The following is a 17777-nucleotide window of genomic DNA, read 5'->3' on the forward strand; positions in this document are numbered from 1 at the left end:
GGGGGCATTTCTAAGTCTGGTTGTCATAAAGTAACTGACGAGAGACGGATGACGTTCTGAAGGCTGTTTTTCAGAAAAGTACATTAGATTTACAAGTGGGAAGTATGGGAAGTATACAGCTAGAAAAAAATGTAAAACAAATCACAATAACCCCCTATTTTAGCTTCTTCAGTGTAGGCTTTGCTTAGATCACAGTGAGCAGAGCTGTAATCTTTCTTTCAACCACATTCATAAAGTGCAGCCTGGGCTTTAAAAACAGTATCGTAAAACAGATGTAAAATATAGATGTTTCCTTCTATGCTGACTGCCTGTCCAAGTCATTCATTAAAAGAAATGATACACAACTAGTATCAAGCGTTTAAGCACATGAAAACTTTTGACTGGTTACTGTATGTGCTGTATAACCTTTAACCTTTGCACTCTTTCTCCTTTGGATGAATGATTTATTTTTGCTTCAAAACTTGTATAAACAAACACTTATTTATTTTTCTTTGCTTTAGCCTGATTTTCCCCCAGATGTGGAGAACATGAATCAAAGTCGGTTTGTTGTCATTTCTCTACAACATGGCAGGCAATAAAATGAAATACAGTAATGGCCATTGGTTGGGTTTATTTATTTTTTGACTATGGTTAGACGCAGTGGTGGGCGGTGACTTCTTTTTTCGAGGGCGCTCGATGCAAAGTTCGTCACAACATGTATGTAGCTTGTCATGTGTGTGGTTCCTTTTTTACAAAATATGTGTTCTTCGCTTTGAGAGATCTTGTGTGCATCACGGTGTCTTGTCAAAATAAGTGCCTGCTGCAGACGCGTCTAAAGGGTTTATTATAAAAGAGACTCGCATTTGCCAGATACTCGCACAATCTCATGCGTAGTCAGAGTTTACTGTTAAGGGAGTGTATTTTGTGAACAGGAGCGTGTCTTTTATCACCAACGGGTTTGATGCGTGTACAGCAGGCAAAACACGTGATGCACACAGGATCTCTCAAAGCGCAGAACACATATTTTGGAAAAAGCAACCACACACATGACACTCCGAACACTTATTTTGAATTGGCGCCCTCGGATGAGCAGTCACAAGCCGCCACTGGTTAGACATCTATTAAATTTTCACTGACAGCCCAAATTTTGCCTTATTTTAGCCTAGACACCTGGACTGTGTTTGGACAGCTATTAGACGCAAAATTGCTTTTTGCACATTATGACCACCACATTAATTCACCATTTAAACATTAATCTCCGTGCATGATGCACATATTCAGATTACTGTGCCATTCAATAAATTATGGTATTATGTTGTTTTAACTTGCATGTCTGCGTGTGACTTTGTTCCAGTTTCACCCTTAAAATAAACTCTATCCAGTTGTTCTTAAGTCCAGACCAGAATTCATCTGCTATTTGAATCCATGATGCTATATCCAGAAGCTTTAGGAAGATGCTGTCATTTTTAGGGTCATATTTGCTTTGAACTTCCTGTTGCTCTTCCCCTGCTCACCAACTGAATCACTGTCATGTTTTTTGCTTTTTTCCCATCATCCTCAGTTTATTTAGTGATTGGTTAACCCTGGTGGCTGTCCTGGGTTTGCATGGTACTGTGGCGGATGTAGTTTGCTGAAGCGACTTTTTCTTTTCTTGTGTTTCATGTGTTTGTTTGCACAGCTGAGACTGAGCGAGACGGCACAGAGCATTTGGATCTGGCAGGCGTGCCGCAGAGGTCAGCTAACAGCGACAGCACACACACGCTTACCGTTACCTCTGAGGGAAAGAAAAAGTCAAAAGGAATCAAAGCGCTCTTTGGAAAGTGAGTAGAAAGCAGTAAAAAAAAGCTTTTCTGAACACGTTTTGTATTTTATTAGATTTAAACTTTCATAGATTGAGTGACTTCACAATATAATAACGTTACTTTTTTATTAAATATATTATTTAAAAAAATTTGATGTTTACTTTAAAATCAGTGTTAATTATTAAAAATCTGAATGTGGAAAAGTGGCATATGTTTAAGTCGCCATGAAACAAAATGAAAAACTGTAATTTGTTTTGGAATATTTTGGTATTTTTTTTTACAAATGATTTATTTGTGAGCTTCATTGTGTTTTTAACTTGTTAACTGGCATTGTCCTGTGAGCGGGACACCTAAGTTTCTTCAATATTTATCATGTAAATGTTAATCTATTACGACAAACTATATATTGTTGGAAAGGTCTAAGAATGTAGTTTTCATATTTCAAAACCATTTAACAGTAATAATAATGTAGTAACTGTAATTTATTCATTTGTGACAAGAGCATGCACCAAACCTCACACCAAACCAACACAAACCTCATATTTTTGATAATTGTATGTATTAAAAATAATACTATATTGCATTTTTTATTTATTACAAATAAATGTAAACTGCTATAAAAAAATTATATTTTCATCTCTAGACACTTCCGTTAAAAAACTTTAAAGTGTCTTCTTTAAAACAAGACCAAAATTAGGCTTCTAGACCAAAAAAATGTCAGAGTCATATTAATTTGAAGGCTTTTCACCACCCTCCACTCAAAAAAGGCTGCGCCAGTTAAAGGGTTAAAGGGGCCATGGCATGAAAATCTGACTTTTTCCATGTTTAAGTGCTATGATTGGGTCCCCAGTGCTTCTATCAACCTAGAAAATGTGAAAAAGATCAACCCAGTAACTTAGTTTTGGTAAACCATTTTCTACAAACACATGAAAAAATAGGTAGTTGAAATTTGGCTCTCCTTATGATGTCATAAGGAGCTCTTATTATAGTAATACCACCCCTTAATCTGCACTATCCAACAACAGCACTGCCATTTAGTGCAGAGAAAAGCACAATTGAGTTTTAATTGCAACAAACCACCATCATTGTGATCAGTGTTTGAATTTCATCAGCTCATTTGCATTTTAAAGGACACACCCAAAACGGCACATTTTTGCACACACCTACAAAGTGGCAATTTTAACATGCTATAATACATTTTTTATAGGGTATTTTGAGCTAAAACTTCATATATGTGCTCTGGGGACACTAAGGATTTATTTGACATCTTAAAAAAGTCTTGTGCCATGGCCCCTTTAAAATTCATGTGCCGTCTATAATCTTTAACTAAATCTTTCATCTTTCTAAAAAATGCAAACCCCCCCCCCCCTCCTCGATCTCTCATTACTTCCGGTCATATGGTATGGCAGGTGGGTGGGGTCCTGGAGAAGATCGCTGCAATTAGCAACACAACCCAACTTTAAATGATCCGACAGATCTCGATGGACAAATTCAAATCCAGCCCTGCCTTATTTCCTTTCAGAAGCTGGTTTCAACCGGATATACATCATCACGTGGAAAATAAGGCATTCGCTACTTCCGTTTCATGGCAACTTTTATATAATTATAATGTTTTTTATAGCTGCACTCTGTAACTTTTGCCTCTTTATCGCCATCTCTGTTTGAAACATATAACTGCAGGTTACTTTTTATGCTTTTATTTACGTGTAGTGAAAAACCACTCTGTTCTCTCGAAATCCCACCAGACAGCTCAAATTATAATCTTAAAGTTGCAAGCAGTATGTTCTTTACATTATGTAGGATGATTTTATGTAGAAACAAACAGTAAGTCACAAAAAATAACTTTAGTTTTCACAGACTTGGTCACATTTTGGCCAAAAATAAAATTCTGCTTATTTAAGTCACTTTCAGTTGGACTGATAATTTTCCTTTGTATTTTTAAAGGCTTAAAAGAAGTCAGTCAACCACATTCAACCTGGATGATAACCTATCAGAGAACGAGTTTAAACGGGGTGGAGTCAGAGCCACAGCTGGGCCCAGGCTCGGTTGGTCACGTGACCTGCAGAACACTAACAGGTCTGTAACACAGAGACATGGGATGAAGCTCTTGCCAGAGGCTTTTTTTTAAATGGGAGTGGCTGCTGTTGGTAAACACACCCTGGTGACAGGCCCACATGTGCCCAGCTTATTGTTATTGATTCAATGGATATATTGTATGTACAGTGTGCAATGCACATCACAAATGATCTTGACTACAAATGATTTAACCATAAAGCTGTCTAATATAGACTTATTATAACAGGATATGTAAACTGTTGAGGATTTATAAAGAGTTGATCTTTCAGTTCTTCCTCTATGAAAAATGATAGATATCTGTTTGTTTTCCAGCGAGCTGGATGCTCCATTTGCACGCTGGTCTCGAGAACAGGTGTGTGATTGGATGCAGGAACAGGGCTTGGGGTTGTATGTTGGTATGTCCAAGCAGTGGATCTCCTCCGGTCAGACGCTACTACAGGCTTCCCAGCAGGATCTTGAAAAAGTGAGTTCTCACATGATGGTCTCATTGTATGAAGCCAATATACTGAAATGTTTGGCAGTGTGGACTCATCCTTCATATGGATTGAGATGCTAAATCCTTATAGCTTTTTTCAAGATTAGTTCATTTCTGTTTTAGTATTATCTTAACATTCGTACATTTTATTTGTATTAGAGCTATTAAGGACTGTTATCTGTCCTCTGTATTTAGGAGCTGGGGATCAAACACCCTCTTCACAGAAAGAAACTCCAGCTAGCGCTGCAGGCTCTGGGCTCAGAGGAGGATGACAATAAAGGCAAACTTGACTACCACTGGGTGACAAGTAAGCATAATGGTTATTTATTGGCATGCAGTGGTGGTGTATTTGGCTGGAGGTTAAAGGACAAGTTCAGTATTTTACACTTAAAGCCCTGTTTTCAGATTGTTTATGATGAAATAGAACGGTTTTGACAAACATTTGGAGAATTTTCAGGTGTTTGTTCTATCACCTCCCACCCCTACAATAGGTGTATAGGTGCACAGGAACAATCCCTCCCAAAATGCACCAAACCTTCATCTACAAAGACGTAAAACCCACAGAGTGGTCAGGGGTGCTCACCGACACGCCCACACAAAAATCGCCGCAAAAGATGATCTCCACCAGGTTTTATTGTAGTTTTTGCCAACTCCATTGATTTGTATTAGATGTGCTGTGAGGTACGGTATTACTCCGCGCCGGGAACTTTGTTTGTATTCTTGCAATTGGCAAAGGTGGATTATCGCCACCAACTGGGCTGGAGTGTCTATTATTCAAGTTCTCAACGGAAGAATGTACAGGTGTGAGGCGTTTGGAAAAATAAGTCCACAAATTTACAACGAATGCTAAAACACCTTTTGGAAAGCATCTTTTTGCAGCGATTTTTGTGTGAGCATATCAGTGAACACCCCTGACCACTCGGTGAGTTTCACGTCTTTGTAAATGAAAGTTTAATGCATTTTAGGAACGATTGTTCCAGTGCACCTATACACCCATTGTAGGGGTGGGAGGTGATAGAACAAACACCTGAAAATTCTCTGGACAGCATCATATGTCCAAATATCAGTCAAAACTGTTCTATTTCATCATAAATAATCTGAAAACAGGGCTTTAAGTGTAAAATACCGATTTTGTCCTTTAACTGTGGTGTGCTCATGTATAGCTGAAGGTTATGAGTTTGAACCCAGGGAAAACACATGCTGGTAGACCTTGTAATGCACTGTAAGTCGCTTTGGATAAAAGCATCTGCCAAATGCATAAATGTAAATGGTTTAATATCAGATTGAATCATATTGTGTCATTATTGAGTTATTATATTACTGAACTGTACTATGGAACTGACCATTACCTCTTTTTTCGTTTCTAGGGTGGCTTGATGATATCGGCCTCCCGCAGTACAAGACTCAGTTTGATGAGGGACGTGTGGATGGACGAATGCTTCATTATATGACAGTGGTGAGTTTTTACCTTTTGCACATTTTGACCAATAATGAGTTAAAACTCAAATTGTTTACTACAGAAGATTTACTGTTTGGATAAAAGACATAATGTGTATAGAAAGTACATAGTAGTCAACACATTTTTATTTTGCATGCCTTAGATTATGCTGATATATACTGAATTGTATTTATCCCAGAAAATACATTTGGGTGATTCTCAAGAAATCCAGATTTAGAAGGTGTCCAGCATCAGAATTTGTAAAAAGCCCTTGAAGCCAATTTTTTTTTGCACATATAAGATTAAGGTCTGAACTTACTATCTCCATTATTTTTAGAGGATTTAAAAAGTATTTTCTATAGAATTATTTACATTTTTTAGATTATCATTATCAAAAATTATCATTATCGCAACATGATATTACATTAACTATATGCATTTACAAACTCTTGTTTAAGTTATGAGAACTAAAAAGTTGTCTAGGTACCATGACAAACAAAATTTCATCTTTTATCTGGAGAGAAAAAATAAGAACTGCTTACCTGGTAACCATCTTGAGTGTCACAATTAATTATGTCCCTTCCAACTATTTTTTTTTAAAGGTTAGTTCCTTGAGGGCTTAAACAATGATTGAAAATTGTTGCGGAGGAATATAAAATTGGTTTTGAACACATTTATATTCCTTATTATTGTCTCTACATTTACCAATGACCATCAAATACCACATATTTCTTTACTGTAAATGTTTATACTATAACATGCACTGAAGCTTTTTATTTTTTAGATTTTTTAATTATAAATACTTCCATGTCAAAGAACACAAATCCAGTCATGGACACGTTGCGGTAATGAAAATTTCCCCTTAAATGTGAAAAGAAAATTGGTTTGTATGATGTCATTTGAAATCATGTGCAAAATAGTACATGAAGAGATGTTTGTAACTGTATGTTTCTTATATGAAGCATTTACTTTTTTTATCAAAATGTTTCATGACAACTTATAAGGTTAATTTCGCGAGAATCACCCATTTGGGCACTCAATTTCAAAGTAAAAAAGTGGCCAAAAATAAAATGATGTATAAAGCAAATATATCTTGTTTTTTTGTCAGTGAAATTATGGTTGTTGTGACTCAATATTTAATTATTATTTTCTTTTTCTTGCCCATATTAAATAGGACGACCTGTTATCTCTAAAAATAGGCAGTGTTTTGCATCACCTCAGTATTAAGCGAGCCATACAGGTGCTACGTCTAAACAACTACGACCCTAACTGTCTGCGCCGACGACCTTCGGATGAGGTACGACGATACAGAAAACCAAGAGTTGCGGTTTATTTATACCATGAATGCTTACACTCAACCTATTTCAGAACAACATAAGTCCTGCTGAGATCTCTCAGTGGACCAACCACCGTGTGATGGAGTGGCTGCGCTCCGTGGACCTGGCCGAATATGCGCCCAATCTGAGGGGCAGTGGAGTGCACGGGGGTCTGATGGTATGACAAGACAGATTTATATTTTTATTTGGTCTATTGTTGGGATGTTGTTGCATTTTGTTTAATGATCCTGTACAGTTACCAAAATACAAGTAAATTAGGTCTGTCAAAGATGAATACAAAATAAAAGTTTTATAAAAGCTATTGCGTGTAATTATTATGTGTATATAAATACACACATACTTAAAATTTTTCTTTAATTTATACATGTGTTTTTATTTATTTATATATAATATAAAATATATCAAAATATATATATTTATTTATTTGGATATATTTTATATTATATATATATATATATATATATATATATAAATAAATAAAAAATGTAAAGTGTGTGTATTTGTATATATGTATATGTATGTGTGTGTGTGTGTATATGTGTATATATATGTGTGTGTATATATATATAATTACACACAGTACACACATATATTATGCAAAAACTTTTATTTTGTATATGAATAATCTTCTGACAGCTCTTAAGTAAAGACAATTGACCCTTAGTAAAGTTTTTGTCCTTCAATTCAGGTGCTGGAACCTCGTTTTAATGTTGAAACAATGGCTCTGTTGCTGAACATCCCTCCCAATAAAACTTTACTGCGGAGGCATCTGGCCACTCACTTTAACCTGCTCGTGGGTTCAGAGTCCCAGCAACTCAAACAGGAGTGTTTGGAAAACCCAGACTACACCTTACTTACTGCCACAGCTAAAGTGAAGGTATTCAAATATTCAGGCTTAAAATATCTCGCATTGAATTTCTTCTGGAGTCTCCAAATGTCATTTTTTTCTTGTTTTAGCCACATAAGCTTGCCTTTGCGGGTTTTGGAAGGAAAAAGAGGCAAGAGGACAACGAAGAGTACGTCTGTCCCATGGATGTGGAGATGCCCAAAGGACGCAGCTTTCAGAAGGGCTACAGAGGCATGGAGCTACAGATTTATGACGATGATCTAGATCGACTCGAACAGATGGGGCTTTGAAGGCTTTCTGATGCCTTCAAAATGTGAGATTTTACCGATGTTAATTTAAACTTGTTTCTGTTTGGTTTTTTTGGCACAGATGGAGGACTCGGAAGGAACAGTGAGGCAGATTGGAGCTTTCTCAGAGGGCATCAACAATTTAACGGTAATGCTCAGATGCATGACTGATCAGATCTGGTTGCTGTATATATTACTATATGAGACTTAAACATGTGTTATGTATTTTGTGCTCAGAGCATGCTGAAAGAGGACGAGTTTTTTAAGGAGATGGCCACGTCGTATCCCAATGCCAGCATGAAGGATGATGACTCTAATGTGTGAGGGCACAGCAGGACTTTGACCCCCTCTTCTCACCCCCGTAGTGCTGCTGCTTTAATCGGAAGTGACCGTGCCAATTTCTCTATCAACACCTCCACCTCTCTTTCTCCCTGCGAGTGCCAAACACATCAATCAGAACCACTCGTGACACATTTCATTGCCTTTTTAGTATGATTCTTTACAGTGTATATGAAAGATGTTCATTATGATGTCTCCTAAAGATAGGCGGAAGGATGTGTGACCCTATTGGATATAGTTGTGTTTCGTGGACAGATGTGAAAGATTACTAATGAAAATGAATGGCAGTCCTACTGTAGTCATATGGATTCTTTTTCATCAGCCAACAAATCTGAAGGTTGTTTGTCTCCGTAGTTTTATTGGCAACAGCACAATGACACTTTCTGTCAAAATCAAAGATATATATTTTATTAAAAAATGTTTTACACTGCCACTAATGAAGCTAAAGCATTAGATTTAGTGTTGTCAAACAAAAGATCCAGGTGCAGTTTCAGATATACATGGCAGTGTTGTTCTTTTTTATCAAGCCAGTACCTTTCTTGATAATGCATTTGCTTAATGCATTTGAATGCAAAACTCTGTACAATGTATTTTAAATTGGATTTGTAAAGGTTTGCATTTGCATGTTATTTATATATCATTTGAAAAAAAATATTAGCAAAATATTGTAGATTATTTTAATGAAAGGTCATGGTTAATTACTTAAAGGATGGCAATAATGTTGTTTATCGAAATGCTATTATGTAGCATGAATTATTTTATGCAATATTGTGCACAGAATTGGTAAGCATCTGCAAAACATATTTGAGATATTCATAACCATTTCAGAATTACATATTTGTACGTTGACAATTACTCATTTTTTAAAAGTGAATAAAATACTGAAATAAAGCATGCGGTCTTCTTTATTTGTTGGTATCCTTAAGTGTTATTTGGTCATGCAAATCATAACACAACCAGTGTTGTATGATAGGGATCTTTAATCTTTCAGTCTGAATACAGATAACTAGATCATAACCTGATAAATAGCGCTATCAGCCGAACAAACTAGCGTTGTTGAAGTTGCTCAAACATGGCATGTTTTTTATATTGTTCTCTCCTTTTAAAGTTTTCCTTCGGCTTTCATTTCAAACTTTACATTTCAGTAGAAATACTTAAACCAGAAGAAATGATTTTAGTCATTATGGTGATTGCTTTGTCTGTTTCTTTCCGCCAGGGGACGCATGGGGGCTCAGATAGATCATATTCAATCTTTTTTTGTCTATTTTGGTAGTTTTTTCTTTCAATAAAGACTGTAAAATACTTTTAAAGCATTTACATAAAAATGCAATATTTAAGACCAATTCAATTACATGATTTATGATGTACGAATGTAGAATGCGTACGTAAATTTTTATCAAACAAAAAATCGCACTAGTCAGCAATCCTAACGATTCTGATTGGTTAATCATTAACAGCGCAAAGAAAATTGTGTTGTTTACTTATGCAAAATTATTTTATAAAACATTTACCGTATTTAACACCTCTATGATGACGTTAAGAACCCTCAATGCATATTAAATTAAAATACACTGTAAAAAAATTATTGTAAAATATTTATAAAGCTTGCTCGACTTAATACGCGCAGCAAGAACCGACAGGTCGATGACATCAAAATACCGCGAGAGCAGTTCAATGGCATGTGAAGGCGTGTGCCTTCGAGTCGCTCTCGCGGTATTGTGATGTCATCCACATGTCGGTTCTTGTGACGCCACATACAGTCGAAAAAGTCTATTCTCCTGGACTTATTTAGGAAAAACTTCCGGGCCACTAATCCCGCCTACTATGGATAGTTGTAATTCTTTGACACAATTTCCTTGAAGTACGCTGATTCTGCTTCTATGTTTAAAAGAGAAAGCCAAAGGATACGGGTGTATTCATGCTTGAGAGCATCGTCAGGGGCTCTTTACTGGGGCGTATTCAAGTATAATACTTTAAACAAAAGAGGAAAAGTGCACAAATAACTCGTGTTGCTTTGTGCACGCGCAACGCATCGTTCGACAAACATGGGCTGGGGGTATGTGAAAAAAAGTTTTTTTTATATGCACTTTTACTCGTTTACAGTGATATTTAATGCGTCATTTGTTTAGGGACTTTTTGTCCATTTTGTATTCAGAATAAAGCTCTCTTTGCTGTATTATACAATGCATTGCAGCATTGGTTTTTATTGTTTCATGTTTCTCCAAGTGTCACCATAGTTTACTGTTACATAATGTAATATTATTATTATTACACAATGCTCAAGAAGTTACATTTTTCAGTGTGTGGCATATAAGTTAGTTATTTGGCGTTGTGCATGAACTAACATACCATTGTTTGATGTTTGTTAAGGTTATACAAAGTGTATACTTATTTTTTGTACTTTTTAGATGCGTTTTTGTGCTGTTGGCACTGTTTACTCTCAGTGATGCAGCAAGGTAAATTCTGTTTTTAAGATTTATATACCATTTTTCCTGCACCTTTAAAACGTAGTCAAAATGAACTTTTGTCAATTTTCAGTACAACTGTCAATCAGGAGCTTACTAATATTTTCGAAGAGCTTTGGAAGCTGGACGTGAATCGTCTAAAAGCAGGGACTGACTACAAAATCTCACTACAGGTATTTACACCCCTTAACAACGAAGCACAACCATGATTACAGCACATGTGACCTTAAATCCTGAATTTCTTTTAGGGCAAAGCTGGTTATGTAGCCCCGGGAAGCACAAGTGCAGTAGATCATGCTTCATCCCCACTGTTTTCTCAAGTGGATGAGACTAAACTGAGCTCCATCACAACCTATGCACGTATGTTTTTGCTTGTGTGTTTGTAAAAATCTATGAAATCCAGAACTAAAAAAAAAAAATGTTGTACCCCTCTGATTATGTTCTGTTTTCAGAGCACAGTTTGTACAAAAGCGTATTCATTCATGGTGCTGTGTTGAAACATGCCTCTGTCAGAGACACACCAAGATCCTTTATGTTATGTCATTTTGTTTTGTTAAAAGGCAGGGAGTTAATCCTACAGTTAACTGCTGGAATTCTGAGTGCCGTTTGTTTTTGTTTCCACTCCTGAATTTATTTCAGCCCCACCTTTGGGTTTATGAGGGAAACTGCATGTATTTCAGTTACTTGATAAAACATTGTGCCAGAATTTTTTTTCATCTTTGAAACTATGATGTAGGTGATTACATAATTGCAGAAAAACTTTGTGTCCAAAGTCTTTTTTTTTTCAGCTTGTTTTAAACGCTTATATTTTTTTATTATTTAAATAATTTGGTACCATGTGTATGACTGCCAGTTACATACTGTCAACTCTGTTACTCCACCTTGTAACAGACTTTGTCAGTAACAGAACTGGCACTTATTCTGATAACAGGGAATCATGATAATTTCAGCTATATAAGACAATCTATACAGAAAATGTTGTATTATAGAGATGCACCAAAATATCAGCCAATAATCGGTATCGGTCGATAAAAGCAATCGGATGCTATATTCTGTCAATCAAAAAATAACAAGAAAATGCAATAAATTTGAGCTTGGTGTATAGAAAATGTAAAGAAACATCACTAGTTTAATGTTCAGTTTTAATGGTCATTATATAAATGAATAACATTCAGAAATTTTTATCTTTAGATTTTAGTTAATGCAAGTTAACATAGCCACGAAATGATATCGGCAGATATTATTCGGAATTTTCGATATCGGTAGGAAAATTTAATATTGGTTCATCTCTAGCACTGTAGCATCTTCTGATCCATGAAACTTAGTACCAGATTATTACAATCAAAACATTACATTACAAATATAACCATTTTAAACCCAAATATAACAATTTTCTAAACCAAAAAATAAGAAAAAATAACTTTGGACATCAAATGTACCTACAATTATATAATCACAAGTACAAACTGTTTAAACACATTCAATTGTTTGTGGGACAATTTTATGTGGTCGAACAGTGTACCATACATTAGGGCTGAACGATTATGGGGGGGATCGATATTAGATAACTTGCTAAATGGTGCGATATTCAATACATAATGCTTTTAAATAATTTTTAATAATTAAGTTTATTTAAAAACATGAAAATGATATTCTATAACAACATACTTTTTTTTCTGGGAAAAGAAATCACTCTCTTTGTCTCACCGGTCTATCTGCATTGACCCAAAACTCTGACTATGCATAACTTTTTGAAGTACTAAAATTATTCAGCTATTCCAACCTATTGCTATATGTGCATTGCGATATTCACATGTCCTATATTCTTTTGATATTAATTCGATATATCTTGCAGCCCTACTGATTCAACAATGGTTAAATCTGTTTTTTGCTTGTTTGTTAAAAGGCTTCATGAAGCTTTTAGATAACTATGAGAGGTCCACTGGTGTGGCAGAGAAGGTGACTGCTGATGAGGTGACAGAAAATAACGCCTTTCTGGATGCTGTCTTAGACACATCAGTCATGAAGGTAATTTTTGCGCCTTAATTTTAATTAAGGTTGTTTCTTGACACACCCTGTTCTTGATAACTGATTATCATGTCATGAACAAATTCAGTCATGATGAATCTGAGTTGTTAGTTTAATACTTAAAAATTGTTTATCCTATGTAATAAATTATTATAATACCTTACTCAGCGTGCCCACCGGTACCTGGTTGATAAGGGGAAAACTCGCTCAAGTCTGAGGCACTTTAAGAATCAGTTATACAACATGTGGTTCCGTCTCTACCACAGAGACAGAAATGGAGGGTAAGGAATATACACACATACATACTCTTTTGTACACAGCCCTGTCCCTGTATTAAATTCTAAAGTCTAATGTTGTAATAATAAAATGCACATGTCTCCCAAGGGAGGACTCCAGTGGATTTGAACATGTGTTTGTTGGGGAAACCAAGTTTGGCAGAGAAATCATGGGTCTTCATAACTGGGTCCAGTTGTACCTGCAGGAGAAGGAAAAGCTACTTGATTATAAGGGCTACAAAGCCAAGAACACAGACCTGGTACCGTCTTTCCTACCAAAATGTGTAATGTATATTATATGTACAGGCATTACTAAATATATTTTTTAATTCCATTACAGCCTGATGAGGATGATCATGTATTGAATGTGCAGTTCAGCTGGCATGGTTTGGTCAAGCCAGTGGCCAGTGCCTTTATTGGCGTGAGCCCTGAGTTTGAGATGGCCATCTTTACCATCCTGTTCCTCACGTCCACCGAGAAGACCACCACAGCCGTGGTTAATCTGGATCAGTATCAGCTGGAGATGGTGGTGCATAGACACGGCCGCTCTATTGGGACCGCCTATCCCAAACTGCTGAGTAGCAACAACAGACACCTGTAGACGCAGAACCTCTGTATCACTACAGTACTAAGCTTTCAGTAGCAGTTTTGGAGAGTTTCTGGCATCGTTTTTTAATAGTTTTAAATGCATGCTGTAGTCGTATGTTAGTAGATGCACTGAGAGGATGTTTTTAGTCTGAGATGCGTATATTTGCTTTATGCTGGCTTGCTGATATGTTAACAAGCTATAGCCTACTTGTTTAACAGAACTGCTTATAGAGTGATCTTAAAAATTCCTTTTTTGCACTAAGATCAATGCAAATCTGTAATTTTTCCCAAGAATTGCATTTCATGTATTGTAATTTTTATATTTTTTAAACTTTTTACATATGTCAAGAGGGTAATCTGGCTACAGAAACTATTAAAAGGCAATACATATTATGTTCTTGTGTGATTTTTTTTATTTTTAATGTGGTTGACAGATAACACAATAATGTTTTTACTGAATGTAATGAAGTTTTTGATTAAAATGTATATAAAAGTTGACAATTCCATCCATTCCTTATCTATGCCATGGTTTATAGCTCTTATCCATACTGGGTTCACAGAGAGTGCTGAAGTATATAACATCTATATTCGTATGAAACGAGGTATTACCAATTTTAATTTAATAAGTATAAATATTCCAGACTGATACCCTAAAATTACAATTCAAGAATTAAGTTAATTTGTAGATTAATTTTATTAAACTGCAATTTGGAAATAATAGTCAAGATGGAAGATTTCATACGGCGCTGCGGAGACTGATTAACGTATTACATCCATGTACCGCGAGAGCGCTTCGTAAGCAGTGCTTTCGACTCGCTCTCGCGGTACTTTGACGTAATACTCTGTTCGATCTGTGCATACAAACACGCTTAATAATTTGTTGGTAGGAACCATTGAGATTCTACGCTCCAGCCTGGGGTCTGCTTTTCTGGTTGCACCACACACCTTCACGTGTGGTACAAACTTCCGTTCCGAGTGTTTTTCTAAGCGGCGGCGTGTAGGATGGTTTCTGAACTTATTTGAAATTTTTCATGCCCATTGCTGTGTGAAGATATCACAATAATGGAGGAGTTTGACGGGATGACTCCACAGGAGCTCGCCGCTCCCGTCGACACCGTTGAGGTAAGTGAATACTTCTCAGGTGCTAAGAGACTGCAGCGAGCATGGCACTGTCAGTAACGTTATCTTACTGACAGAATTAAAGTTTGTCATTGTGTTGTAAGTCCTGCCATTTATACAACGTTTATTCCTCTGTATTCCAGGAAAAATGGAAGTTGCTTCCAGCATTTTTGAAGGTAAAAGCAAATAATATGAAATTAATGCTCTATTAGCTCTTTGTGGGTTGTTGACATTACAAAATCAAAATTTTTTAAAAATGCATGCCCTTTTTATGTCAGCTAAGTTACCCCTATGCATGCTTGATTATAAAGTAATTATTTTTTTATCCTTTGATAGGTTAAAGGCTTAGTGAAACAGCACATTGATTCCTTCAATTATTTCATCAACGTGGAGGTTTGTAGACCCCCCCAAGACTGTTGACATTTTATTGAATGGCTTTCTGTGCATGTATATACAATAATGCAATTTGTAATAAATGCAGTTTGTGTAAAATGTCTGCTGATATTGCCAGATCAAAAAGATCATGAAGGCGAACGAGAAGATCACAAGCGATGCTGACCCGATGTGGTATTTAAAGTAAGCACATATTTCAAATATAAAAATACATTACAAATATACTCAATATTTGTACACTTCATAACTTGTCATTTGTCATCTTTCTCTAGATACCTCAATATCTATGTTGGCATGCCTGATGTTGAAGAAAGCTTTAATGTAACGCGTCCAGTGTCTCCACATGAGGTAACATCTTTATCTATTTGTGTCTTCATGTTTTCTATAGTGCTGCTATTTAATAATTTTTAAAGCTTTCATTTGGTTTATTAGATCTAGACTGTACTATTTGTTCATTTTTGACCTATTACACTAGTGTCGTCTGAGAGATATGACATATTCGGCTCCCATCACGGTGGACATTGAGTACACCAGAGGCAGCCAGAGAATCATTCGCAATGCACTTCCCATCGGAAGGTAACTACACTAGGACCTCGCTCCGAGCTTTGCGAAACACACATATGTGCTTTTTAATACAAAGCGTACCTTTCGTTTTTTAGGATGCCAATCATGCTGCGAAGTTCCAACTGCGTCCTGACAGGAAAGACACAAATGGAGTACTCGAAGCTCAATGAATGCCCCTTGGATCCAGGTAGAGGATTTGGACCATATCATTGACATTTGTCTGATTGTCTACCATAGTTCAAGCAGATAATCTCATCTAAAATTCATGTTTTATATATTTATGCTGTTGGGTTTCTGTTGCCAGGTGGTTATTTCATAGTGAAAGGTCAAGAAAAGGTCATTCTCATCCAGGAGCAGTTGTCCAAAAATCGCATCATTGTGGATCAAGATCGAAAGGGTACCGTGGGTGCCTCAGTCACCAGGTGCTGGAGTTTGCCCTTTTGTAATTGTAGTCATTTTAAATTTGGTTTCAAAGAAACCTTTCATGCAGTCAGTAGCTTAAAGTGCTTTACAAATAAATTAAGAGTTTACAAGTTATAAAATATAAAACAGTCATTGTGCTCTCTTGTAGCTCTACTCATGAGAAGAAGAGCAGAACTAACATGATTGTTAAAAAGGGCCGTTTTTATCTAAAACACAACACTCTTTCTGAAGATGCACCCATTGCCATCATTTTTAAGGTAAGAATTTGAAATCGCAGTGTTGTCTTACAGCTTAATGTGTGTCAAATAAACCTACAGTGTTTTACCTACCCAGTCTCATGTAGATGCGTATAAATAGCATGAAATGTGAAAATCGTGCAATACATATGCCAAATTCCACTTTGGTGTGCATATGATATGCCAGTCCTTCCCATTCACTTAAACGGCGCATCTTTTTTTTTTGTCGTTTTATTTATAGGTTTCTCAAATTTTTTTCCGTGTTTTAAACTATTTTTGCATGGGTTTAGGGTTAGATTTGAGGTTTGGTTAAGGAGGTTATTTAACATACAGGTTTCTCCATGTTTTTGACTATATTTAGGTCCCTTGGAGTTGGGGTTAGAATTGGGGTTTGGGTTAGGATGTAATTTTTAAATAACAAAAAGTTGTTCTAACCCTAAACCCAAGCGAAAATGGTAAAAAAAGCAAAAAAATGGAGAAACCAATAAATAAAACGACAAAAAAAGATGCACCGTTTAAGTGAATGGGAAGGACTGGCGTATCATATGCACGCCAAAGTGAAATTTGGCGTATGTATTGCACGATTTTCACACTTTGTGCTATTTATACGCAACTCTGTGAGACTGGGCACAACAGTATCCAGTATTTTCCAGCAAGACCACAGTCTCTTTTCAACCAGCAGATGGCACACGGTGACAATAAACGTAAATTCAATTCAGTGGCACTTTGGTTTACACAAGGAACATGCATTCACACAGTTGGTGAACAAGTGATTTGCATCTTAACTATTACTGCATTGCATATAAAAAAATCAAAATTTTTATTCCTGGTTGCTGCTTGGACAATTCTCATTCTAAAGCATCTTTCAATATTTATTTAATGTGTTAGCTTGATTTATTTATTGTATAAGTGTTTCAAGTTGAGATTTGCTCTTGCTGTCTGATTGCAAATATGATCTGACAGTGAAACGATTATTTAATTAGTGCTCATGTCAGAGACCCTGTTCAAACTGTGATGTATGTTACCCTGATTCCTCAGCCCAGGCCCTCTCTAAACATATGGCTGTGATTGGTTAGGGACAAGACATGGAGTAAATTGGCTGTTGA

The 17777-nt window shown here is 36.2% G+C and overlaps 3 protein-coding genes across 10 annotated transcripts in view; all 3 read left to right on the forward strand.

Annotated features, from left to right (window-relative positions):
• Positions 1 to 9471, forward strand: part of ppfibp1b (PPFIA binding protein 1b) — a 45149-nt gene extending 35678 nt beyond the window's left edge. For all 8 annotated transcript variants that reach the window (XM_073853662.1, XM_073853664.1, XM_073853666.1 and 5 more), the window contains 11 exons: positions 1657 to 1799; positions 3726 to 3857; positions 4170 to 4320; positions 4528 to 4639; positions 5700 to 5788; positions 6945 to 7067; positions 7139 to 7264; positions 7796 to 7984; positions 8065 to 8228; positions 8320 to 8389; positions 8479 to 9471. In XM_073853662.1, coding sequence (XP_073709763.1) covers positions 1657 to 1799; positions 3726 to 3857; positions 4170 to 4320; positions 4528 to 4639; positions 5700 to 5788; positions 6945 to 7067; positions 7139 to 7264; positions 7796 to 7984; positions 8065 to 8228; positions 8320 to 8389; positions 8479 to 8565 — 1386 coding nt within the window. In that variant the 3' untranslated portion in view covers positions 8566 to 9471. The remainder of the gene's footprint in view (positions 1 to 1656; positions 1800 to 3725; positions 3858 to 4169; positions 4321 to 4527; positions 4640 to 5699; positions 5789 to 6944; positions 7068 to 7138; positions 7265 to 7795; positions 7985 to 8064; positions 8229 to 8319; positions 8390 to 8478) is intronic.
• A 965-nt stretch (positions 9472 to 10436) lies between these two features.
• Positions 10437 to 14329, forward strand: endouc (endonuclease, polyU-specific C). The gene is made up of 8 exons (XM_055173754.2): positions 10437 to 10636; positions 10989 to 11036; positions 11119 to 11218; positions 11294 to 11405; positions 12952 to 13073; positions 13242 to 13354; positions 13458 to 13608; positions 13689 to 14329. Exons 1-8 carry the CDS (start codon positions 10626 to 10628, stop codon positions 13947 to 13949), a joined length of 918 nt encoding a protein of 305 aa, XP_055029729.2. The 5' UTR covers positions 10437 to 10625; the 3' UTR covers positions 13950 to 14329.
• A 501-nt stretch (positions 14330 to 14830) lies between these two features.
• Positions 14831 to 17777, forward strand: part of polr3b (polymerase (RNA) III (DNA directed) polypeptide B) — a 34137-nt gene continuing 31190 nt past the window's right edge. Inside the window, exons 1-9 of the mRNA XM_055173746.2 lie at positions 14831 to 15058; positions 15199 to 15231; positions 15392 to 15448; positions 15567 to 15631; positions 15721 to 15796; positions 15924 to 16024; positions 16108 to 16199; positions 16317 to 16434; positions 16584 to 16692. Coding sequence (XP_055029721.1) covers positions 14999 to 15058; positions 15199 to 15231; positions 15392 to 15448; positions 15567 to 15631; positions 15721 to 15796; positions 15924 to 16024; positions 16108 to 16199; positions 16317 to 16434; positions 16584 to 16692 — 711 coding nt within the window. The 5' untranslated portion in view covers positions 14831 to 14998. The remainder of the gene's footprint in view (positions 15059 to 15198; positions 15232 to 15391; positions 15449 to 15566; positions 15632 to 15720; positions 15797 to 15923; positions 16025 to 16107; positions 16200 to 16316; positions 16435 to 16583; positions 16693 to 17777) is intronic.

The sequence above is a fragment of the Misgurnus anguillicaudatus genome, chromosome 15 (genome assembly GCF_027580225.2).
Source record: "Misgurnus anguillicaudatus chromosome 15, ASM2758022v2, whole genome shotgun sequence".
Lineage (NCBI taxonomy): Eukaryota > Metazoa > Chordata > Actinopteri > Cypriniformes > Cobitidae > Misgurnus > Misgurnus anguillicaudatus.

Bases quoted from the DNA above. Each gene is read 5' to 3' on its own strand.
- endouc (XM_055173754.2), top strand. The intron at 11,219-11,293 runs GTATTTACACCC...AATTTCTTTTAG, and splicing joins ACTACAAAATCTCACTACAG to GGCAAAGCTGGTTATGTAGC. The intron at 13,609-13,688 runs GTACCGTCTTTC...ATTCCATTACAG, and splicing joins AAGCCAAGAACACAGACCTG to CCTGATGAGGATGATCATGT.